General features: G+C 36.8%; 1 protein-coding gene across 8 annotated transcripts; it reads right to left on the reverse strand.

Annotated features, from left to right (window-relative positions):
* Nucleotides 1-427: 427 nt before the first annotated feature.
* LOC139962019 (succinate-semialdehyde dehydrogenase, mitochondrial-like) lies at nt 428-27,448 on the reverse strand. Of its 8 annotated transcripts, none has more exons than XM_071961829.1 (10): nt 27,303-27,448; nt 24,606-24,864; nt 24,045-24,128; nt 23,155-23,325; nt 22,273-22,389; nt 19,663-19,806; nt 18,451-18,594; nt 13,850-14,005; nt 12,848-13,017; nt 428-5,231 (listed from the first exon to the last, which is right to left on the reverse strand). In XM_071961829.1, the coding sequence occupies exons 2-10, from the start codon at nt 24,819-24,821 to the stop codon at nt 4,967-4,969; spliced, it is 1,467 nt and encodes a 488-aa protein (XP_071817930.1). In that variant the 5' UTR covers nt 24,822-24,864; nt 27,303-27,448; the 3' UTR covers nt 428-4,966. The 8 variants fall into 8 exon arrangements, with proteins under 8 accessions (XP_071817930.1, XP_071817934.1, XP_071817931.1 ...); XM_071961833.1 differs by having other exon boundaries at nt 24,606-24,861; nt 27,303-27,436; XM_071961830.1 differs by having other exon boundaries at nt 27,259-27,395.
* Between the last annotated feature and the right edge of the window lie 75 nt (nt 27,449-27,523).

The raw sequence follows: 27,523 nt of genomic DNA on the forward strand, positions 1-27,523 counted from the left end.
AGAAACAACTTAGGCCTTTGCCTGATCTGTGGTTCATGACAATTCTATTGCTAGTTTTACTGTAGAAATTTAATTTTATGCCCTTAAAACTTTGATTAGCAACAGGCATGTTTAGGATCATACGTGGAAACGATTTTTAGGGCAAAATGTCTACTTTGACGTAACATTAACAACCATCATGATGAAGACGCAAATTTGTTGAACAGTAAATGGACAGTAAAAAATATCCTTGGTAATGTGACTCGACTAGGACAACTGGGGAGAGATACGTGAAGGGGTGTTAGCTGGGGTGGAAAACTGTCCTGCCAATGAATTGATATTTTTTTTTTTTTATGATTCTAAGTGGATGTAATTTTATGCATGTGTTGATGTTTTATCTGTAAAGCTGCTAATTTGTGAATAATCATTGGGGGATTTTTTCCCCCCATTTTATTTTTGTTTTTTTAGGCTGCAAAAGCAAAGCAGAAGTAGGGATTGAACCTGGGACCTTGTGTTCCAAAATTTTTTTTTTTTACCACTACACCACTGGTGGACTACTGAATTTGTTTGAATAAGAAATATTTAAAGATCCAACTGTTGGGACTTAGTACTTTTTTCATTAAAAGATTTTCTCTATCCGGGGGATCCGCGCAGGAACCTTGTCAGGGGGGGAGGGGTTCCGCGCAGCTCACCTGCTCCGCGCCGAACCTTGTCAGGGGGGGAGGGGGTCCGCGCGGCTCACCTACTCCGCGCCCGAACCTTGTCAGGGGGGAGGGGGTCCGCGCGGCTCACCTAGTCCGCGCGTGAACCTTGTCAGGGGGGAGAGTCAGCGCAACTCACCTTGTTCCCCGCCCGAACCTTGTCAGGGGGGAGGGAATCCACGCAACTCGCCTTGTTCCGCGGAGGAGGGGAAGGGGGGTTTTGGGGTACCAGACCAACCTATCCAGCGAAGTCCTTTTGCAGCGATTGCTCACCTGGGACTTGAACCCACACTGGCAGGATGAACAATAATTGAAAGGTAGCAGAGCTACCATTCAGACCATTTCGGTTCCCAATGGATAAACTTCGTTTCTTATATTTATACTTCCAGCTTTTTCAAACGTCAGAAAAGTAAAAGCCCCAACCTGGAATTGAACTCCAGATCTGGCATTTATCTGACTCATTGCATTTCAGAGCACTACCAACTGCGCCACTGTAACTGTTGAGAATTATTGCTCGTTTCTAATATTTGAACCTCAGAATGGAATGACATGCAATGATGAAAAGATCAGAAAAGTAAAAGCTGCCCCAAACCTGGAATTGAACTCCAGATTTGACATTTATCTGACTCATTGCATTTCAGAGCACTACCAACTGCGCCACTGTAACTGTTGAGAAATATTGCTCGTTTCTAATATTTGAACCTCAGAATGGAAGTAGACAAGTATAAAATAGAAACAGAAAATCTTTGAAACATCAGAGTTTTTGGTGTTCAGTGTCAGAGCACTAACTTATCACTGTGTTACAATATGTAAACTTTGAGAAAGTTTGTACATGTCTTAAACTGGACTCCTTAAGATGTTTAGGGAAAATAGACTAGTGTTGCACCATGCAGGTTTATATTTCAGCAACAGGAAACATCTGTGCTAGGGATTCTTTTGATAAGTTGTGTTCATTTGCAATATGGGGGCTTACAAGCCCTCCTCATCCCATCATGCACCACTAGTCTATCTATGGCTTTAATTGATTTTTGGCAATGGCTGTTCCTCTTAACAGTTTGTGTTTATTTTGAATCCTATCAATACATGCAACAGTATACCACCCTGTAGGACGTTTGTTTCGTTTAAATAATCTATCTAGTCCTTAGCCTACTATTGCTAAGACAGTAACAACAAGTTTTCATTATTACACAATTCTACTTCATTATCAACCCTGGAATGATGTGTGGTGATGTGATGATTTTTTAATCGAGTCATTTAATTAAATAAAAAGAGAAAAAAGAAGAAGGAATTTCAAGCTGGTGTCTTGTAGTATTTTATTGTCACTTGAAAAGCATATTTTGGATAAAGAACCACCTTGGTGGTCAGGGGTTGCAACTATGTATACTTTTGGTTGGGTATAAGCTTCCACCCAGACTATAATCAGGGGAACCCAAGCACCCAATGGCAGACAGAATATTCAAAGAAATTCCCTTGTGTACAGTACGTAAATATATAACATGTATATGTGGTACAAACTAAAGTCGCAATTTTTCAAAAAAGTCCTCAGAAATATGCAAAATATTGCCTCATTTTGTATCGAAGCAACCTCAGTTTTACCTAAATTTCTCACCCGCCCCTGCCCTGCCTACCCAATACATAAAAGGTGGTTGCGCCCGTTTGTGGTATTATCGTGGTTTACTTTGCTTTAACCCTTTTACACACATTTTCATAATTCCCACCACTCATATTGCAACATACACCATACTAACAGATTTTGCATCGCACACTACTATATCATTGACTTTAAAATGTTTCTATCTTGTCACCAGCAAAAGATTAATTAGGAAATTCAGGAAGTAAGGAATGTTTTCTTTATCTCTGGGAAAAAATAAAAAGGTGATAAGGAACCGACACGGTTTATACAATATTGGTTTGGAAAACCAACCAGTGAAGGTTGTATAAGGTCATTGCAAGTTAATAATCTCACACATGCAATTCCAATCTAAGGGTGATTATAATGTTGTTTATGAATGAAATTACACATGTGGTTGTTATTGCTAAGGGTCATGCAAAGTTCTCCAAACATGTATGTTTTGCATTAGCCGTTGCTATGGAAATAACAGCAGACAAGAAAGGATTTAATCCAATTTCACATGAATTTTAGTCAAAATTATCATAAATCAATGTTTCCAACCAAAATTAGTCAAAATGGATCAAAAGGGTTATCATAAGCAGATAACAACCTAATAACTACTGATTACGATTATACAAGTTGAGTTGCAACCAGAGTACTATTATGTTGGAATATCTCAGGAAAACGAAACTGAAATTTGAATGATTTGGAAAGGTTTGCTGATTAGGAAGGTGTTGTAATCAACATTAGGGAAGACAATAAGGTATCGGTTTTTAATTATACCTGTCAACATTCTTGAACACAAATGTGTTGTTTAATGAATAAATTTAGCCTACACAAACCGTGATTTTTCATACAGTACACAACATTAAAGTAATTGGCGTTTGTTGGACAATATCAACACTAAATGTCTGGAAATAAACCTTCCCTGAATGAAGTGCAGACCAATGGCTATTTTTACAACTTGATCCTAAATTACACATTGATCTCAAAAGTATTAATCCTATACCTCATTTTCGATGAAGTAATTAAGATTCTGGCAAACTAATCTATATTGAAATAAAGGAATTAGGTAACGATGGGTTTATTCATTTTGTACGGTGTACTCGGAATATAACAATGGAAAACGAAACAACCATAAAAAAATAAAGAAAATCTTTTTGCCACACAAAAAGTGGAGAAGGAATTGCATATTAATTTTATTTTCACTTTTGAATCAAACTTCTTCAAATAAAAAAAAAACGGGAATGTTTTCAGTTCTATCTCCTTGAAAATATTCCCCTGAAATGTAAGAAATACAGTTTGATCCTAAATATGCCAGGAAGAGCAAAATGGGATTTAAAGAAGTTCAGAGCTGCTGTTTAAGAGAGTTGTTTAAGGTCACTTTTCACACTTTCCCATGTATGGGAATACATGTTGAGTGTTTAGACTACCCATATCACCATTGTTGGAAATTGTAATCAAACTTTTGACAACATTTTGATTACAATTAATAGGGAAATGCAACCATTAATTTCTGTTAAGTAATCCCAAGAAAATATAGAAGGCTCAATTCTAGATTTTGTTTTTCGTGGGAGGGGTAAGATTTTGGCTTAATTCAGAATTTTAAGCAGATTATATAACTGAAATACATAACAAATATATCAAATGATTTACATATTTGCTTAATCACTTTAGATATGATGCGTTGAGAATTGATGGCATAAGTTGTTGGATAATATCAAAACAGAAACTAATGATAGACAAGGCAGTGCGGTGGATGGAAGCATCTGAAATAAGTTTGGCAAATAGTTTTATTTTATAATTTTGTGTTTTACAGTGGAATGAATAATCAAAGTTTGGCTGGTCAAGGAATACCTAATACCAATCTACCCCCCCCCCCTCCAACCACCACCATAATTTAAACCATGATTGGACCTCATGCCTAACAACAGGCTTTACAAATGACTACTATCAACAAAACCTATCCGTAACTCCATTCCAGGAATGTCCTCCCAAAACAAGAAGATTATTAATAATGACTTAATGAAAGATTGAATTAAATTATTGCAGCAACAAAATCATTTTTTTTGTTGTGATAAGGCAAGATAAAACATGCACACAAAATTATTACTCTCTTAATAAATATATATCTATTTATGTTATTGTCATCATTTTCTTTTTCCAAAAAGAAGATAGCTACCTTTTGAACAACACCAACAGTTGACTGCACTGTTTAACTGAAGACATTTTGTATGGAATGTTAGTGTGGCAAAAACACATGATATCAGATGGAGTAGTCCACAACCCAAACCACATCCCCCCCCCCTCTGCCCTAAATGTTACCCTCCTTTTTCCCATCATTTTGTTTGACTTTTTGTTTATAACACAAAAGGCAGCTAAGGATCAAGATTGATTATATAATATATAATAACAATGTTCTCTTTAGAATGTCACATTCATGAAAACAAAACTGACAGTTTGACCAATTAGTCATGGCCCACTGTCTAAATCATTAATATGTTCATTTTATAAACAAATTCCAATGATAATTATGGACCATATCATAAAATAGTGAAAAGCCTTTCATAATTAATAGCCAAGGGGCGGGATATTCAATGCAGCTACGTGTAAGGGTTTAAATGGCATTTAATTTACTTGCCAATTAGATAGCATAATTTGCCCCAAATTTCTCTCAAATTCCTCCAAAACAGATATATTTCATCTCCATGTAATCGTCCAGTCCGTACTTGGACCCCTCTCGCCCTAATCCGGACTCCTTGACCCCTCCAAAGGGAATGACATCCATGGATATGAGGCCCTCATTGATACCGACCATTCCGACCTCCATCTGCTCGGCCACTCGCCAGGCCTGCGAGATATCCTGAGAGTAGAAATATCCCGCCAGGCCATGCCGGCAATTATTTGCGATGGCTATCGCTTCTGCTTCCGTATTGAATCTGGAATGTAAACACACAAACACAGATTTCAAACAATCATGTTTTTTTTTTTATCTCACTTGATATATTCATGTAAAGTATTATACATGAAACTAAATCATGGTCTGGACATCTGGTATATATATAATCAAAAACATTGCAAAAAAAGAGCAAAATTTGGCAAAAGGGACCGCAATCAAACCAGATGTAATTTAAGATAAAACATATCCATCAGGATGATTTTATAGATTTCTAAAAACTTTAACGATGTTTGTTAAGCTACAGGGGAGGAGAACAAGGGAGGCAAGGCTAGGGAGAGGGTGGATTTATAAATTTCTAATTGGTTAAATACACTATATGAATATTCCAATGGTTGAACTTGGCTGCTAAAAAAAAATGCTGAAAAAATGCATCTCTAGGTCAAAAGGACATCCTCTAAGTATTTTGTATGAAAAAGATAGGAATTTCTCAAATTTGATCATACTTTGTAAGTGTATCTGATTTGGTAATACTCTGTAAGTGTATCTGAGCAACGATAGAGTGAATGATGTCATCATGGAAATTGAACTGCAAATGCTTTTGTTTTTCTATGTAATATTTTTCTTTTATAATAATACCCATCTAGTTACCATCCAATGACCCATCTAGTTACAATCCAATGACCCATCTAGTTAGCATCCAATGACCCATCTAGTTACCATTCAATGACCCATCTAGTTAGCATCCAATGACCCATCTAGTTACCATCCAATGACCCATCTAGTTACCATCCACTGACCCATCTAGTTACCATCCAATGACCCATCTAGTTACCATCCACTGACCCATCTAGTTACCATCCACTGACCCATCTAGTTAGCATCCAATGACCCATCTAGTTACCATCCAATGACCCATCTAGTTACCATCCAATGACCCATCTAGTTACCATCCAATGACCCATCTAGTTACCATCCAATGACCCATCTAGTTACCATCCAATGACCCATCTAGTTACCATCCACTGACCCATCTAGTTACCATCCAATGACCCATCTAGTTAGCATCCAATGACCCATCTAGTTACCATCCAATGACCCCTCTAGTTACCATCCAATGACCCATCTAGTTACCATCCAATGACCCATCTAGTTACCATCCAATGACCCATCTAGTTACCAAGGTTTGGGCTCATATTCTGATGAGCTCCTCTCCTGTTTATGTGCAAGACATCATACTCTTCGAGTAAACATGAATTTCAGCGTTAATTTTTTGGTCTCGTTCAAAGAAAACGTTGTTTGGTACTAGCTGCAGTGAGTAACAATTATTACAAAACGAGCCAATGATCCACTATCATATTTACCATTTGATGTCATCTGATACTAAGTTGTGTAATTTTCTTGAGCCTACAAACAGATCTTACACTACAATGTATGGAGTGAAATGATATAAGTCATAAGATTGCACTCTTGATCAGCAAATTGCATGGAAAGATTTTAGAAAAGTGTGAAATTGTTTGTCAGAACTTGGAGTTGTCTGTGTTGTAATTGTGAGCCAGATACAGTTTACTGGTCGAATGCATTCAGACATTTCAAGATGATATGTTGTAGTTATAGTGTGCTACTGTGCTGTACACTCTGTCGTTGCCAAACACAAAGTATTGAAAAATTCCTTTCTTCAACATACAAAATGCTATGAGGATGACCTTAAGTCCAAAATATGGAAAATCTCCAGCACTTTTGTTCAGCAGCCTTCTGCAACCAACTCCAGGATGCACCAAAGATTTTCACCAATCAGCTTACAAAATCTGAGAAGAGGATTAAGGACAGAAGGTGAGCACTTTAGCAATTGAATTTGAGATTCTCAAGGGCTTAAACTGAAGTGGCACATACTAACATACAATAACCTAATGCCAGGAAATCTACACTCCTGTCTCAAAATAAACTATATTTAATATTTATTTTTTTTAACTTGTTTTTTTATATACAATATACATACATATATTTATTACATATACATTGTCGGAACATAAACTACATCTAAGTCAAATATGGAATGCCCCGATTATATGGTTAGACTTAGATTACTTATAAGCATGCAATTTGTGATTGTGGTCAGATTCAGGGAGTAATGTTTTCAAGTATTGGTTTGCATTCTCACCCCCCCCCCACCCCTCATTTCAACCTCATATAAAGTATGTCATCGCACAACCTATTGATCTAATTTATAGTCTAAATATACCTCAGAATGCACAATTTGACATCTTTCACATTGTTAATTTTATTTGTGGAGGTGTAGGTGGGGGAGGGGATGGGGACCATCAGTTAGCCTCAATAATCCCAGGGCAGCATCACCTCCTTTATACTTCTCCTCTTCAGGGCCATACTTTAATCAGTCCGGGTGGGAGGGGGGGGGGTTAATTTGACCTCCCCTACCCTTGAAATCCTGTGCACACCACTGGATGCATGTAATGGAACTAAAGAATACAATTAACAGTCGCTTATGACATTAAGAGTTAATGTCAATTCTCTCTCATTTGGACATGACTATTAAGTTGGTTGCTGAATACACCTACAGTAAACCACTAACACAGAAGAAGTTGTTTCATTCTGATACAGAGGAAAGGTTTTCATTATGAGAACTAAAATGTTGGATATAACTGCCATTATTTTCATTATTATTTTCATTATTTCAGCCAAAACTGCTGCTTCTAAAAAACAGTAACTACAAAAAGCCAGCCAAAGTTTAAAGAAGATTAATTTCAACCACTCTTTTCCTATCTAAAGAGCAACTTTTTACTCTCCTAATTACAATCCCAAACAACATCAAAAGAGAAGTTTGCCTTTCTTGAAAGGCAGGAAAATTGCAAACCGAGATTTGTTTAGATCACATAAGAAAGAAATTCAAGACTACAAGAGCTCAGAAATAAAACAGATCATTGACTACCTAAATTTAAGTCAGATACTTATACTCATAGGAAGACAGCTTTGTTACTTCATAGATCACAGGATACCCGGAAAATCAGTTTCTCATAACCACTTACATGAAGAGCCACTTTATAATTTGATCTAACTTCTTTATCTTGAGGGAGAGTTGACCCAACCCTACCCCTCATTGCCCCTGACCGGGTTACTTCTAATGATTCCTCACCTCCCCCATACAACTGTATTGCATTATTATCCAAATTCTACACATGAATTTTGCAACGCCCAAACATTAAAGTGCACTGTTTTGGAATTGATTTTGTGCATGTCGTGTTAACATGTTGAATTGTTCCCCTTCCCCCACCCTTTGTTTAGTGACCTGATATATACTACTCTTGGAAAACAGTTTTGTGCATGTCATGTTGAAACCCCTGCCTCTTCCCTCACCCTTTGTGAAGTCACCTGATACATACTACAATCTTTGATTACACTCACATATACACAGCAGTAGTGAATCTATCCTATACATGTTTCCTTTTTTCCACATTTTTTTAGCTGGAAAGCTACTCATTTTTGTGCAGTAACCCTTTAACAGCTTACAGTTTTTGCCACGTTTCCATTAAGAAGTTTATTATTTTGATTAAAGGGGGCAACATTTCTTTGTTTTATCTGTAAATTTCATAGTACATTCTGATCACAATATATGCGAGCCAAACTAATCAAATCTTACGGGTATTGTAGAAGTTATGCAGCCTGCTTCAACCTTGTCCTACAACTGTTTTTCACTAGACCTTTAAATCCTGTTCTGTTGTCATTACTTCATCAGTACCATTTCTAATTTACAGTATCCAGTAATGCAACTTCTCCAACTACATGAAAGTATCTGAAATAGCCTCAGAAAAGACACAAAATTAGGATGTAACAAACTGCTTTCTCTCCAGAAAAGGAAACCACTCTCCAACCTATCATGTTATTTTATGTTCATTCATACTTAGTAAAGATTCCTAAATCCTATTGGTCCATTCAGGTCAGCTGACTGTGGTTAATCCTGTGAGTAACGCATGGTAAAATTACGGGGCATCACTTTAATAAGTCTTTGGTTATATGTAACCAAAAATGTTTTGTTTTATGATTTTTCCCCCACACAAATGGTAGTGTATGAATGAACGGGGTTAATCAACGGTCTAGCGTGCGTTACTCACATGATTAATGCACTCCAGGTGTTAATGCTATCGCTGGATGCACTCGGGCTCCGCCCTCGTGCATCGCTTGCATTATCCCCCGATCGTGCATTAATCCTGTGAGTAACGCACGCTAGACTGTTGATTAACCCCTTATTATTTTGCTTTGTGTTTTTCTGTGGGAGCTGAATTTAGGCTGTGTGTTATCTAGGAAGTCAAACCACTAAGAGTGTGAGTGACCAATGCTTTATGGGTAAATTTCACTACAAAAAGTTGTTCTAAACAGAATCTGCACAGGTAGCAGTTGTTTGAAGTGGTTTACAACAAGTCCTTGTAATACTGAGTTGGTATCTACGGTCATCCCTTAAAAGAATTGTCCAGAGGTTGTTCATAGTATAAATAACTGGAAAATTACAAAACAAGATTTCACCAAATCATATACATATCGTATTTACAGGTTGGCAGAAAATGACATTGGAAACTTAACATAAGCTTAAAAAATTGTAAACAGTATGAACATGGTTGTGACTTCGCAGATTCATTGCTGCGTCCTTATATCCAATCTAGATGGACCACAGACCCTATAGAAACACTGTACATATGCCTCTTTGTCAAACATATAGGTGTTGAAATAACACTTCCAATCACCAAAAAGGATTTTAGATTCCAAATTGCTTAAGCTTGTATTATTTTGATCTACTCTATGCAGTGTTGTCATTAGGTCCCTTGGGTCAAGTGTCAAGGTAATTCTTAAGTCTTGACAGGCAAGTGTCAGGTCTCTGAGCAAGTCTCTAGTCACATCTTTAAGGGCAAGTTTCAAGTCTAGTCTCAAGTCAAATCCTTAAGGGCAAGTTTCAAGTCTAGTCTCAAGTCAAATCCTTAAGGGCAAGTTTCAAGTCTAGTCTCAAGTCAAATCCTTAAGGGCAAGTTTCAAGTCTAGTCTCAAGTCAAATCCTTAAGGGCAAGTTTCAAGTCTAGTCTCAAGTCAAATCCTTAAGGGCAAGTTTCAAGTCTAGTCTCAAGTCAAATCCTTAAGGGCAAGTTTCAAGTCTAGTCTCAAGTCAAATCCTTAAGGGCAAGTTTCAAGTCTAGTCTCAAGTCAAATCCTTAAGGGCAAGTTTCAAGTCTAGTCTCAAGTCAAATCCTTAAGGGCAAGTTTCAAGTCTAGTCTCAAGTCAAATCCTTAAGGGCAAGTTTCAAGTCTAGTCTCAAGTCAAATCCTTAAGGGCAAGTTTCAAGTCAAGTCTCAAATCAAATCCTTAAGTCAAGTCAAGTCAAGTCAAGTCTCAAGTCAAATCCTTAAGGGCAAGTTTTAAATTAAGTCTCTAGTCAAATCCTTAAGGGCAAGTTGCAAATGAAATATTTAAGGACAAGTTTCTAGTCTAGTCTCAAGTCAAATCTCAAGGGAAGTTTCAAGTCAAATTTTTAAGGGCAGGTTTCAGGTCAAGCCTCATGGGCAAGTTTCACATCAAATCTTTAAGGGCAAGTTTCGAGTCTAGTCGCTAGTCAAATCCTGAAGGGCAGTTTCAAGTCAAATCATTAAGGAAAAGTTTCAAGTCAAATCTCAAGTCACATCTTTAAGGATAAGTTTCAAGTCAAGTCTCTAGTCAAATCATTAAGGGTAAGTTTCAAGTCAAGCCTCAATACAGTGTAGCATTGAACGTTTGATGACTCAAAATTATTTTGGAGCTGAAAATGGTTGAGATGTTTTTTACGTTTATTTTTTTTGCATATTCAGAAAACATTTTCCTAATCAAAGTAACTCCATTCCATTAATTAGAAAGTACATTCATTTTAAAGAAATGTCAATATTTCCAAGGACCCACAAAATACACTTTCTCCATTAGTTGAAAGTGATCATGCTTTTAGAGATAAATTTTACACATCTATATCTTTACACAACAAACTTATTAAAATATGCTGTGTGTGTATTAGGTTAAGGGGGTGAGGAGGGTAAAAAATCATGGTATGTGGTACTTACAGGGTAATTTAAGGGTACATATGTTAAGGCAGAAGGTATAAGTACATTGCTCATAAATTCCTAAATTAGATAGGTTTAACTTTTGTGTGTTTTGAAGCTGACCTTTTAATTCTAAACGTGCTGACGTTTTTATTAAGATATATGTTTGTCATGTAAGATGCCTGCGTTTGGTCTGTAACATTTCCAGTAACTTACTGATGCATTCTCATATTTCAAATTTACTTTTTAATTGGAACAACAATGGCAGTATTTTCCAAATTTATATTGCAAAGTTTTAAGCTTCAATGTAAACAGTGCTCAGCAGAATTAACCTGATAAAGCACCTCCAAGTTAACAGCCTAAATAGGATATGTATTGTACTCCCAGAATATTATTAATCTCAAGAGCTTAAATGAAAATTAATTTAAGGTGATTTGATCTATCAAAATCTACAAACATAGAAAACAGTTGGTGATTTTCTTAAATTTTTTGATTGGATCTTGGGGGGGGGGGGGGGAGGAGGAGGAGAAATCTGGCCACTTGCATAATTTCATATGCTTAAACATGAATTTACAAAGATCTTGTAGCTCTTGCATATAACACTGAGCTGTTTGATTTTTAACAACCAATATTTACTTTCATTGCCATCAAGTCCTTGAGGTCAAGTCCGGAGTCATATGTTAAGTCAATTGGGTCAAGCCCTAGTCAAGCCTCAAGTCACACAATGACTCAAGTTGCCAACACGGGCTCATTATGCCCAAAGTTGACTTATTCACAAATTAGCAGACAAGGAAGGGACTTTCTTGTCAGAATGTATTGATTACTTTAATCCAGGCTATTTGTACAGATTCCTTCATTTTAGTTAATTATACTTTGCTTGACTTCTCTAACACTCCGTTGTTAGTACAATTACTACATATTCAGTGTCAATACATTTATGTAGGTAAATGTTCTGATATATGGTTATACTATAACGGCTAGAATGATTCTTTTTTAAGCAGGACCAAGCAATAGAGGTCTTAGAAATAAAACTTATCTTTGAAGTCACAACCATGTTTGTACTGTTAAAACCTTTGGTAAGTTTCCAATGTCATTTTCTCTCAACCTGTTAATCAGATATGTATTTGCTTTGGTCAAGTGTTGTTTTGTATTTTCATAGTTATCTATATTAATATGAAATAAACCTCTGGACTATTCTTTTAAGTGTAAAGTGTAACTTTTTACCCAAACAACTAAATTATTTTAGCCATGGCTAGAATTGCCTTTTCTGAGCTCCCTGGACCAGACATGTGGCAACCAAGGCACGCATTGTGTTTAACATTATAATCCAAGTGTGATAGAAATGTGTGTGAGCATATATAGTTGATGTGCAGAGGAGTGCATTGCGGATACCTTCACTAGTGAAACCTGCAATACATTCAGTAAAATATTTCCAACAGGGACATTTCCTCCTATTATCCAGTGCGTCCCTTTTTTGTCTTCTAATTTTGGGGTCCCTAGAGTGAGAGCCAAAGGCCCCGGTCCCTATCTCATCCAGTGGTTCACCCAGCATGATTGTAATGACATAAAATATTCAAACCGATGGTTTCATACTTTACTAAGGCAGCGAGTGGTCCGAAAGTCTCTTCTTGCAAGACCACGGCTTTGTTGGACACTTCTGAGATGACGGTCGGTTCGAAGAATGTCCTTCCCAGGGAATGTGGTTTTCCACCACATAGGACCTTACCTCCATTCTGAAGCGCATCCTCAACATGGCGTTTGACCTGCCAAAGAATTTCAAAAGTTGAAAAGCTTTAATAAGTGATTTCAAAACGATTTGTTTATTTCTCATATCAAACTATCAAACAGTAGAGGTAAGCATACTGTTGATTTTGTTTCTACCTATACACAATAAATATCCCCTCACATTTAGTTTCCATGACAACATCATAACAAAGATAAGCTAAATTGAATATACAAACAAATCATTGGCTAGTATAAGATTTGAAGCAATGACCACACAGATAACTACCAATGACACTATCAGGACAATGAAATATTACCAAGACTTTATCTCCAATTACAAGCATAGCAACCCCAAACAAAATTCAAGTAGCAAATGATCACCAAATTGGATACCAATTAATTGAAAAATGTTGGGCCTTTATTATCCAGTTGTTAATATTTTAAATTAATACTTTTTCTTTCTTCTACCAATGTTCATATACGAGGGACAAAGAAAAACATTGAAATCACACATTGCATCTGACATCCCCACAAACTAATGATTAATAAAGGCTTCCTACTTGGAAATTTTACAGAGTTAGCCATAGCTGTGGCAACTCAATTTTGCCTTTGGTTTTTGGTCTGACAACAGTTGTTGGATACAAATTTATCTACTTTAATGGAAAGTCAGGCTGTGAGTATATTTTACCATAACATTTAAAGGAGTAAATATTTTACAGATGAGTTTTGTGGATGATCTGTCCTTTTTTGTCCAGCAAGTTTGTCCAGCAAGCCAGCCAACCATCCATTCATCAAACCATTCTGATGATCAGGTGATATTTTTCTTACCTTCCAGGTTAAACAATCAAAGGAAGGTAATAGCATACTTACCTTTTCCAGCCCTCTTTCATTGATGAGAGGTCCCTGCGTTACTCCCTCTTGCATTCCATCTCCGACGACAAACTTCTTTACTTCTGCTGCAAACTTGCTGCAAAATTCATCATAGACTCCTTCTTGGATCAGCATCCTGTTTGCTGAAACACAGGTCTGTGGATAAACATGGGACAGTAACTTATTTATTTGTAAGGCAAATTAACATTTTTATGGTTATCTTTGCAACCTATAACAACCAACTTCCCTCCCCCGACTATCTCTTCCCCACCCTAGAATGAATCACTGGTGTCTCCCAATTTGGCTCTACAGAAAGAATATGGCATACTTTCACATACAATTTTGAATCAAAGTATCTGACAACATCATATCCTTAGCTTTTGAAGAGTGTTATAACATCCCCAAGCCAGGAGTGCAACCGAGCTGTTTGAACTGAGGGAAGGGGGAGGGGGGGGGGGAGTCGTCCCCTTTGAGAAACGGTAAAATGGAGGCTGCCGTAAAGCAAACTGGTGTTATATCTTGCAACTTTTGAAACAACGTTGAAGAAATTTTTCACCGTTTTGGTTGTAAAATGTTCTATATTTATGTACTGAAAACTAGGAAGTTTTGTAAGATGCGGTCTGTCAGTGAAGGGGGAGGGGAGCTGAGCCACCCCCAACCCCAGCTGATGATGCTTGGTTGCACCCCTGCCCAATGCTTACCATCCCTTCTCCATGTTTGTTTTTATCAATTTGGATAACTCTGACTTTTCATATATCATACACTACCTAAAATTTGTTAGTCATTTTTGACAACATTCATCCTCGTTCTGCACTCTTTATATCATCTTTTTTGAAATCAGAACTTTACCATACATGACTTAAATTGTACAATGCAATCATTGTACTATGCAATTGTACTATGCAATCATAGCAGGCATCCTTGGGTATTTTCTTTCACATCCATACTAACCAGGCGCGTAGCGAGGAATTTGCCAAGGGAGGGGCAAACCTGTAGGCAAATTATCAGAGCCATAGATTCGGCATTGGAAACTTTCTAAGCGTAGCGCCACCATGGTTGGTGCGAAGCGCACAAGAAACTTTTGGCCGATAATGCCTCCCAGATCGCTGGAAATGGCACTTCCCAGGCCTTGCAAGTTGCATCTAAGCATTTTCTATTTGAAATTACTAGCCATATCATATAAACGTACACAAAAAATATGCTCAAGGGGGGCGGTCGCCCCCTTCGCCCCCCCCCCTTGGCTATGCGCCTATATATAATCTGTTATTTCCTCAAAAATCTCCATGAGTCATGAAGATTCTACCAAGACGCTTGGCATCAGGGGCCGAAGGTTAACTTCGAGAATAACTCTCCAGATACATCGAACCTACGGGAATGTGAATCAAACATATGCCAACCTTCTTTAATAATGACAATTAAGGTCCAACAAGGAGCGACTTTCCAGTCTGCAAGCTGTTTGAGATTTAGTACACGGACATAGGCTTCTTGCTAATATGGGACCAATATTGCGAGAAGCAATGTCAGCAAGGCTCATGGTCGCTGACACCCAGAAAAGGAGACTGTCAAGGAATGACAGCAGGCCTTTGAATTCATTAAAAACATACAACCATCTGGAGAAAGGAGGCCTTCTACTCTCTTACCCTGGAGTCATCAACAGGCTAGGCAGCATAATAAATTGAACAACAGGTCCAGGCCCAGAGATTAATGTTACTTACTAGCTACTTGCCAGTAGATTTGAAGTTTGTCAGAAGGAAAAAGACGGCACTTGCATTTTTCTGCTAGTGCAATATTAACATTGCTCTTGTATTAACTCAAGTGGGAATCTGAATTTAACCAGTAGATTGTTTTAATGTACTGGCATTTTTTAGTGAGTGACGAAATTGTGAATTCTGGGCCTGAGGTCAACCACCAGCCTAGAAACTTAAATTTTAATAAGGTTCACATCAAATAAGGTTCGCATCAAATATCCCAGAATGAAAAGATGATCCAACTCTTTAATAAGATCTCCTGTATTTATATTGGTATTTTATATCTTACATAAATTATAGATATTATATTATCTATCATATATTCACATCAAATAAGGTTTATTTAGCATTTCCACTTTTGCTCTATTGTGGTTCAGCAACACCTGAAGAATCCTATCTGGCAGATCTGAAATGCAAATCATTTGCATCAAAGGCAACCAGAGACTTCGATCCAATCTAAAACTGCGCTCAACTGATCTATGCAGGGGCGAGGGTGTGTGGCTGATTCCTATGTAGGGGGCCGGTGTGGGTCAAATGGTGCACTCTTTGAATGACCATACACATAACATACTTAACAGGGTTCTGTATTGATAATAAAGTTAATTCCAAGTTCCAACAGTCATATTCGTAAATATTCAGAGACCTAATGACCATACTTAAAGCAAGTAATAGGTGTGTACAGTTCTGTATTGATAACAAAGTCAATTCCAACAGTCATATTCAAAAAATATTCAAGGACCTGATGTCACATATTGCATACATAACAGGGAGTCTGTATTGATTATTAAAGTTAATTCCAACAGTCATACAGCAAGAATTTTAAGAACAGTTTTTTTTTATTGAATCCTCTTTTAAATTGTGACATATTTTAAACTACAAGTTAGAAATGGAAGTTTTTGGCACTAACATTTTCAAAATTTAGAATGCTGTTCCTAGCTGGAACATTATTTAGATTAAAAATGTTTCAGACTCCTTGAAAATAAGGTGCAATAATTTCTCTTCAGGATAGTTTTTTATGCCAAGTCAATGGCGTTTCAAAATATAAAATTGGCTTTATAAGGTTTGCAACTAAAATTCAAAAAACAGCAAGGATATCCACTTAAAAATTTCAAGGATTTGGGAAACTACAACCAGAGAGAGAGAGAGTTATTACACCAAAAATTTAGAATTACACCCCAAAGAATTAATTTGTCTACAGGTTGGAAAACTAGGTTTTAATCATTATGAAGTTGTAGTACCTTTATTATTACTTGTTTTTAATACATGTTGTGGGATCTTCCTTACTTTTAAATCCAATAATTTATTTGCAATTTTGATTTTGTCATTTTAAGTGTCTCTCTCAGTTCTTTGTTTATGTTTTAATACTAGAAATATATAAATTTGAAACAGCAACTTTCCATCTCTAAATTATAACTACAAATCATAAAATTAATATCAATGTCAATGACCTTACTTTATTGTTAGTCAAATCCAAAACCTGAAGGTCTTTATGCTGGTCTGAAAGACCAGCAATGCAGCAAAATGCAAAACCACCAAGATGCAGCAAAATGGTATTTATCATAATAGCTAAATTGCTCACTCCTGTTAGATATAAACAGCTAGAGCAGTGGTTGACTAACAGACAACAAAGTGCCTTGAAAATGAAGATTTAGTTAGTTGCCATATTATCATTATACTGACACTCATTACTTTAAAGGGTGACTCTAGGCAACATTTTAATCAATGATATGCTATATAGTTAAAAAGTGCTGGTATTGTTTAAAATATTCACCTTTGACAATACGTTAAAACTCTGGAGCGCTCCTTTAAGGCTTCAGAGATGATGATGATGTTGGCTCCTCAGTGCAGTCCTAAATGTTAATGTTAATCCAATGTTTTATTAATTCTAATAACTCAACCCATAAATTTATAAACTTGATATGAAGAAGAGAACACCTTTGGATGACATTCAATATCATTTGCACAAATTTTTAATGTTTGCAAATAAGTCGTTCGAGACCATAAAAGTCCTATGTTTTCCTGCACTGAGTTTTTGTGTTGCTGACCGGATGGTCTGTGTATTAGACTAAGTAGTCCAGTCGCTTTAAGTGATAAACCTCACTTGTTTGAAGGGTCATCACTCAAAAATTAAAAGTGTTATAGAAATCCAAGCTGGAATGACAGGAGTGTGTTTTCAATGGTCTCCAACATAATTTTGTGCCTTAAGTCATCAGTTTAAACTGTTTCATCCAACATAAGCGAGAAATATTGTAATTCACAAAACTGAATGGAATAATAGAAAGTAAAAGAAATTCTTACTTATGCAATACTTTTAGCTATTTTTTGTGATTATTATCACGGGAGGTCGACAAAGACCAAATTGCAACAAGTTTATGATAGAGTGCTTGTTAACATGGATTTCACAGAAATTGCTATTTTTGCCATTTAATATGTTTTATTATTCAAATCATATTTAAAATAACAACCTTTCTAATGGTTTTCTTACTTACTGGCATACCAGTTATTTTTTAATAACGAAGGTTGTAGTAATATATGGTAGTCCTATCAAGTGAAATCTTATTTTGGAATTTTTTAAGCCTTTGCTACAATTGCAACAAGCTCGTGATTGCAAAACATCATACTTCAGTTGAATTTAAGAGGAAAACTCATTGAGAATTGGTGAAGTTTTACTTGTGATATATCATTGATGTTGATTTGCTAGACTTAAGGGGCCAACCTGAGGGGGCCAAGACAAGGGCCAAAACTTAAGGGGCCACCCACCCCGTGCATAAGGGCACAGTTGGTGTTTAAATGCTTCCCCTACATTCCCTTCACCCCCCCCCCCCCCCTGTCTGCTCTCTGTACTGATCTTACCTGACCCGAGCCTCTGTACTTGCACAGTATGGCACCTTTCACTGCAGCGTCCACGTTTGCTGAATTGAAGACGATAAACGGAGCGTTGCCTCCCAGCTCCATGGAGACTTTCTTCACTGTAGAAGCTGCTTGTTTAAGTATCAGCTACAGATAAGAAAGTTTAACAATTTTATGGATTTTAAATTTCAAGATTTGTCAACAAACCCCACATAATTTCATGTTCTCAAAATGTTCAAACAAACAAAGGGTACACTGATTATTTAGAATGGCATATTTCAAAATATATTTCCAGAATCACACTGCATGGATATGCACACAATGCCATAAATATTACACTGAATTTCTGCACTGGTCCAGGAATTTCTCAGAAGTCTTTCAGATTTGATCATTTTCAAATCAAATGTTCCAAACACAGATTAAGTCTCAGCTTATTTGAAGTTAAGAATTGCCAGTTCTGTTTAATTAACTACATAAAATGAAGCAGCATTCCTCCCAAACATGCCTGAAGAACAGAATTGGTCACTTATTTTAAAATTGTGAACACTTAAAGAAACTGCCACTATCCAGGGAGTGTTTATCTGATCAAAGCAATTAATCGTCTCATTTCTCACAGGTTCTTGATGTTGGGATATCATCTGAAAGGCACACAACCAGCAAAGAAAAGTTATTTTGAACCTTTCAAGCTTAAACATTTGTGACCGAGAATAGACATGCTTCAATCGTTTACTGTGGGCTTGAAAGAGACTCAAGGGTTTGCAAGCCAGGGATACAACCACATTTACTCCTAGGGGCTCTCCCCCCTCTTAAGAATAAAACCAGTGGGCCCAGCCCCTCCCCAACTGGCAGACATAATATTACAAAACATCCTAGTGTACAGTACATAAATATTTAACACATATGTGCCTTACTACCAAAATAGTCGAAGATTCTTCTACATTGTTCCAAAGTTGCACTTTGGTCTAAGCACCCTCCATATTACCCAAACATTTTCAAAAGGGTAGTGGACGCTCCTTACCTTAGACCCATCCATTTGACAACTTAACATCTCAGCCCAAATAACAACGCAAAATATGATTGCACCACTGGTTTCAAGTATCACCAAAGGAACCAATTACAAAACAATAATAATATCATATACATATGCCAATGGCAATTACATTTCAACAAGTTGCAGGAGAAATAACGAAAATTTTGTTCAAACCATCAAAATACCTTGCCAGTAGCTGATGATCCTGTGAATGAGATTTTGGCCACCAGAGGGCTCTCGCAGAGGGTTTTGCCAACACTAGCAGCATTGGGCCTGGAGCAAGGTATGACATTAAAGACACCAGCAGGAACACCAGCCACTTCTGCCAGCTACAGAAGACAGAAGAAAGAAGAACATACTTAAAAACAGCGGTTTGGGGATGGATATGGTAGATTTAGAAAGAGTTAGTGAACTTAACACTGTGAACTTAGCACTGTGTACTTAAAGATCCTAGCTGGATCTTCTTCAAAGGCAATCTAACTTTTGGTTTGCTTCTGAAGAAGATGTTTAATATAAGCATCCAAATGTCAGAGCCACTCAATTTTATACATGAAGCTGATTGTTTCCATTATAAGAGCTTCTTTATATTAAAAGATTGTTTTGCTCTCCTTTGATCTTGATAAATAATTATTATTTCATATTAGATACCAAATAATATCAAAATGGACTTCATTAAACTTGACTATTTCAAGTATGATTTAAAATGAGTAAAAAATATTGAAACTTATATATATCTAATTGTTTTATGTGATTATTATTCATATATGGAGAAGTGTTTAAGCAACATTATTTGCTTAACAGGAGAAAGTATTAATTACTATTCATTTTGTCATTATAAAGTAAAAGTAATCTAGGAAATTAGCTGTGGTAGTTGGGCTGTTTGCAATACGTGCAAAAATCTCCATCATTTTATAAACAGTGCCAGAAATGGCCAAAAGAAAATGAAAAGAAAGTGCTTCAAGGTAGCTCATATTCTTTGTAAGGTTTTATCTAGTGTTGAATATAGTACACACACTTGATAGTAAACTGGGAAAAACGTTCCCTGATAAAAACATACAACTAATAATTTAGTGCACTAAAATTGCACCAGGAATAATAAAATTTATGACTTACAAACTTCAGAAGAAGATAAAGTTCAAAGCATTGGATTGAACTGTTGAATAATTGACTTGGGTAAATTACGAGGAAAAAAAATGATTACTACCACTTTCAATTATCTTTGAAATGATTATGTATTTTAATTTTTCACTTTTTTAGATTTTTTAGATTTTTCAAATTTTAGATTGACAAATAGTCAAAGACATAGACAAAGATTTCTGGGACATGACCCTTGACCTCATGCTGACCACCAGGCATTGAAGAGAGCTGAAATCTCTCCTCAGCAATTCTATTTCTGGCCTAAGGATGAGGCAGGGGAAAGGAGAAGGAGGGGTCTGTTCCATTCAAGATGAATGCAACATAGTAGTTACTACTTACTTGGATATCAATGGAATGTAGACAGAGTAACAGCATTATTATGAAAGAAGGATTGCTGCTTCACGGATGCAAGATTTTAGCCAGGGAGGCAAAATCTTCAAACTGCTTGCATCCGACAGACACAACAGTTTTGGGAAACACCCTAGTGCACACTCACAACTAGGCCTATAACAAAATTACGGAATGAACACACATAGGCCTAATTCTTTCTTTTGGAAATAACCACAACTTCTTCTAAAAAAACCAGTTTATTCAAGTCCTTCAGATGAATATTGAAGAAAAAATAGAATCATCTTATAATCAACTGTTAGTTGCCATGCTTTGGTCCAGAGCTAGCTCTAATAACATTTCTATTAAGGAGACTTTTCATGCTAAAATAGTCAGTAGGGCTTTTCCAAATTTCCTGTAATTTTGATTGGTTAAAAGTCCCTTTACTCATTGTCTGCAAACATTCTTGCATCTTCATTGCTCAATGAACAAAAAGTAAGTTGTTCAACTGCAATTGCTTGTAATATAACTTTTCCCTGTGTATTAAGATAGCGATGTCTGTGCTATAGGCTATAACATTTGTGCACACAAATATCATAACATTAGGCCTTGTTGTCACAAGTTTCACCAAGAAGCGTTCATGGTACAAAGCCACCATTGTATTGTTTCTGAAATAAGCACGTAATAATTGAACTAATGTTTCGATTCCAAATGTAATGTGTTCAGACAACGTATGAATTTTAATGGGCAGCTAACATTTGTCATACCGAAAATGGTTTTTAATCTCACAATATGCTCATTCTCTCCACATTGAGAGTTGCTAGGTAAAATTTGAATTCATAACAGTAATTTCTGGAGATATTGCATGCCCAGGATGGTAAGGTCTAAAATGCTAGTAACAATACTGACTGACACTCACCTCACATTTATTTTACACTAACAATCCAATAAATCAGAAATAAATATTATATTGAAACAGTTCATCTTGAATTATAAATTAGTAATTAAAACATACTGCATAAACATATGGGTAGGTAACATATACAGCGAAATATCAACTCAACCCACAATTAACTATAAGGAACCACACATGAACTCCACCACCAAACTAGGTTTCCTTCCACACCGCAAACTGGTGTTGCCAAAAGCTGATAATATTCTTTGTAGACCACCCACATTGAGAGTTACCCAATAGATGTTGACAGGGGGACTTCTTGAATAATTAAAGTGGTTTTGAATTGTAACCCGCACTAACACTAATGATATGTCTGTCACATATCAAAAGTTCTCCTTTGACGGTCAGTGATAGTGGTACCCCTATGCAACCCTACCTGAGCCATGGCCAGGGCCGAAAGTGGTGTGTCCTCTGCAGGCTTTAATACTGTGGTACAGCCTGCAGCCAACGCAGCGGCGACTTTTCGGGCAATCATACCAGCTGGAAAGTTCCACTGTCAGGTGAACAAAGGTGAGGAACAGGTTAAAGTTCAAAGACAATATACAGCACACTTTATGCATTATCCTGTGATGTCACTTAAAATGCTTGTTTGTAAAAGGTCTTTACTGAGGGTTGGATACCAAATGCAATACTATTAAAAGGCAAATACATTTAAAAAGAAAACATGTTAAGACATTGTGCTGTGAAAGTAAATTTTAAATAAAAATTTGACCCTTTTGATCACTACACAACCCCCCCCGCCTCTCCCCTCCCTTATAGAGTAAGAAATATACTTAAGGCTAGATTAATTAACTGTGTGACTGTGTTAAATTGCCACATCCAAAGAGCTGAATTTCTTTATACAGCATTACTACCGGATCTTGGCAACTTTTAACAGGAGACAGTATTAATTACAGCTCCATAACAACACAGTTCATCATCTTCATGAGCTAACTGTCAACTTGTTGTACATCATCAAACCGATTCTATATGCAAATCCAAATGTGATATTCTTGAAATATTAATGTCTCACATTTTGACCTCGGCTAACTGTTGACCCCCTTGACCAATAATAGGGACCTTGTGTACATGCTAACTATGACATCTGCCAACATTTTCCTTCTTACAATACATAAGGTTCTTAAGGTTTACAGATTTTGACCTCTACTGACCTCAGAGACTCAGAGAAATACACTAAAACAATTTGATTCCTAATTTCACTTTGTCTTCGCATTATATCTATTGCCTGATGAATGTCGCTATTAGGTTCGCTACTCACAGGTGTGATGAGGCCCGCTACGCCGACCGGCTGACGGATGACCACCAATCGTTTGTTCTGGGCAGGAGTAGGAACGACATCGCCGTAGGTCCTTCTCGCTTCCTCTGCGTACCAGTCAAAGAACGAGGCTGAAAACCCAATCTCTCCTTTGCCTTCTGTCAAAGGTTTGCCCTATAACAAATAAAACAACTTTCAGTTTATTGAAAAACTTACCTCCATGAATAATGAAATTTGAAACCCCTCCCCCCCCCCCCTCCCAAGCATCCAAATAGTGACCATTGAACTAAAACCAGTAACTTGAATTGAGAATCGTGATATACAGTTTTCTCATTCAATTCTAATGATTTCCCATAGCAAGTTTAACAGAAGGAATCAGTTAAAATACAGATATTCGTACTTCTTTCATTCATCAAAAGGACAATTGGCAGTTGGGAACGAAAAACTTAATCCTCTCTCTTTTCTTAGTACCTCTGTGGAAACTTACAACAGATTACATACGTATTAAGCATCTGATGCAGTCACATGATTGGGTCACAAGATTGGAGATGCTGCCCTACAGGTAGAAGAATCTTGAGGGTGTATTCATAAAAGCTGAGTATGGAATGTTAAGAAGAGGCCAACAGATTCAGTCCACCTAAAAGATACTGCAGTTCACTACAACTTCACACAGAAACATAATCCAGGACTTTTGTCAGCTAAACACTAAACTAATGTGACATTGTGTGCTAAGTATTAAAGCTACACAATGCATAGTTTATCATATTACTTTATATCACATAATGAGGTATGAGATTCACGGCAGAAACTTAAAAAGACATCCCTCTTCCCACCCAGTCTGAGCTCTCTATCACTTTGTCTTGGTATGTTTCTGAATGCCCTGAACGACTTACATTTTCAAGCGTTAGTATCTTGGCAAGGTGTTCCTGGTTAGCCATCAGCAATTCTGACCATTTCCGTAAAATCTTTGCTCTCTCCTGTAAACAACAATAACAAAAAAACAATGAAAGCAGGTTACTTTTTTCCTTTCATATCAAAACTCACTTAATGGTTGATAGCTTGAATGAGAAATGTTCTACATTTTCAGGTTAGTTCCCTACTTGTGTTCATCCATCTTTACCATTGTAAGCACACATAGTATTAAACTCACAACATGACCCAACCTTCTTGTTCCCAATTTCAAGTTCAAATTTATTTATAATATGTTTAGTACAAGATTAATACAAAAATAACATAACAGTAAGAAGGTTAACATATTAAGGACTCTAGAAAAACAGCAAAGCTGTTAATCTCAGATAGTGACCAACATGATTACAAATGAAAAAAGGAGGATATTGAAAAAAACATTAATAGAATTGTCAATCACACTACATTGTTTAATAAAATAATTTTGGAATTTTCCATTTAGAATTACTTAAAGCTGTGTGTATTATACAACCATTGTGAACTCCTACTTTGGCTGTGGTTTCCTTCCAAGTTTGGAATGTCTTGTAAGCAACTCCAATGGCTTCTTCCGTCTCGGCAGCTCCCAGGTCAGGTACTTCTCCCAACAATTCTCCGGTAGCAGGGTTCAATACTTTGAAAGTCTTACCAGTCTTCTCTGAGACCCAGGTCCCATTGATGTATGCTTTGCCTGGCAGCAACGACTGTGGAATACCATACTTCTCCATTTTGACGAAAATTTACTTGACTAATAAAACCAAAATGGGACTGCTGAGAACATAAAAAGATTGAGAACTAGATCAGATATTGTGTGAAGGATGGTAAAGACAAGATATGTATACTTGCAGTACATGTGCACACTTTGACACTAAGCATATATAAATCCAACATGTGGGTTAATGCAATTGTCACCTAAAACCTCAACAGCTACTGTACCTATAGCCTACCTATCAACAACCTTTACCCTGTACTAAAGTTATACAAGCAAGTGAAACATCAAGATTAACTTACATGTTTACAGCATTTGCTGCCTGCATTAAGTAAACAAATGCTTTCCGTTATCACTGATGATTGCCATGGGCACACAATGTTAATTGTTAACCAAGTGGTCTTAATAATGTTTAATTAAGAAACCCTGGATGAAAAATAATATTTAAGGATGTAGCTGGACAAATGTACAAATGAATTAAATTTCTCAGCGTAATATTCCTGTGACATTGAAATAACTAAAGCAGCTACTACGAAGTGGCAAATATTAACTTTTGTTTGAACTTGACGGCAAATGTTTACTTTTATATGCTATCAGCCATCCCATTCATGACACTGTATTCCTGATTTTGCCACTGAAAGCTAAACACTCTTTTTAATATTCATGATGAAAGTATGCTGAAGCCAGGAACATGACTACAACAATTGCCATAAATTGAACCATAAACAGAAATTTCCACTAAAGACATAACTTACTTTTCAGAAGCTGGTACATAAACTTCCCTCATTTTTCACTTCTGGTTGCATATTAAACCAATATTACCCAAAACAATCTGAAGACTACAGTCAAACTCTTTTCCATTGCTTCCCTCTCGCTAAGACAGCCTTTGGGAAGTCTTCCATTTGGTAAATGTCACTCATTACTTTGCAAACAACATAATTCAAAGATGTGTGAACCAGGCCTCCTGTAACTGTGGTATCCATTTACCACTCCAAAGGTCAAGTCATCAGTAATAGTTAACAATGTCATATAGTTAAGTATGTCATGTACCCCATACTTTCTTAAATCCATATAAACGAGGAAATGTTTATCAAACCCCTTTAGATGTTTAGCATCTCCAATGACCTTGGCCCTACCATGGTTTGGGCTGGGATCATGATTGGCACTTTATTCCACCAGCTTATGCAAGTCACATAAAATTTAGTGGACCCCACTGGCAATTACAGAACCCCTTTTTTGGGGGAACACTCTGTGGACACCTTGCCCTCATAGACCCCCAAAATATTTTCACAGATCAAGGCTGCACATATTTTATTTTTAACAGAAACATTATTGATTGAGACTGCAACCATAGTTCTCCAGATCCAATTTCGACAGCACACTATGTATCTAAATCGTCAGTTGTACATATGGCTTCTGAGAACATGGCAGCAACATCTGTTCTGGAATAATTGCTCACAGTATGAATATTCTCACTAGTGTTAAAACTTACCATCGCCTATGATTAGTCATAGAACATTAGTCGTAGAACATTCCTGCTATTACCTTTTGGCAAGAATTGTGGATGCAAACATTCAGTTGTAAACATCCATTGTCTGTTTCACAGGATAAGCACAGACTGCTGGCCCTAAAACCATAAGAAACCCTCCATAGCAACACAATATCAAGCAAAGGAGATCTTTGTAGCTCTTCTGTTAATGCAACCAGGAGGAGGCCTGTATATATGCAGCACACTACACAATGCCTTACTTAATATTTGGTCAATTCATGCCAAATTCAAGTTTAAAACTATGGCAGTTAGTTGTGCACAATGTTCTAGTGTGAACCATGTGCTATATGGTTGCATTAAACAGTCCTTTCTATCAGTATTTCAACTGTAGGCAAATGCTATGTACAGAATGAGAGTATTAGGCTGAAACCAGAACTACACAATAGCTCTACTTAAGTGTGCTTCTTAGCTGTCTTTACCCACATTGGGCTAGGTTGCATAATTATAACAAACATACAGCACTACCCTTGAATGCACAGGCATCTACATACACAACCCTGAGGATTAACAATACAAAGGAATCTACATAAACAGGCTACACAATGATAGATTTAACCTCCTGACCCCTTATGATAAATACTACACCTCCATTGGGGTGTACTTGAGACTGTTACAGGTGGTCCTGGTACTTGGTAGGGAAGAATGCATACTTGTGCAGCTATGCCTAGTAAACTTACCAACATTATTATTTACATTTATGTTGTTGCAAACACTACATTACATGAAACGTAGGTCTGAAGTAAGTAATTAGGCTGAGCTACTGCAGATTTAGGTTTATGTTAGGCCTACCCTAACGTTAACTAGGTGTATTGTAGTTTGGCCGATTATTCAAGTTTATTATGCAGGTACTAAAGTTAGGATTTGCAAATACGAAACAACGTCATTTGTTCGGGTACGCAGTTCAAACCTTATGTTTTGAATGCACGTTTCCACCTAGTTTCATAATTTTACCGTCGTCACTTCGAGACTTTACGTGATTGACTTCTATCGTAGGTTCAGATCACCACAGCTAGCATACAGGTTTAAATTTTTGTGCCACAGCAGACAGCACTGTAAATTTCTGCGGTTCCCATCAAACGGATATACGGAAGCGTAGGAAAGACATTACATTGACACACATTGCGAAACTATAACATTATGAAAATACTACCCGTTTTGCACGCTTAATATTT

Source organism: Apostichopus japonicus, chromosome 20 (assembly GCF_037975245.1).
Source record: "Apostichopus japonicus isolate 1M-3 chromosome 20, ASM3797524v1, whole genome shotgun sequence".
NCBI classification, from domain to species: domain Eukaryota; kingdom Metazoa; phylum Echinodermata; class Holothuroidea; order Aspidochirotida; family Stichopodidae; genus Apostichopus; species Apostichopus japonicus.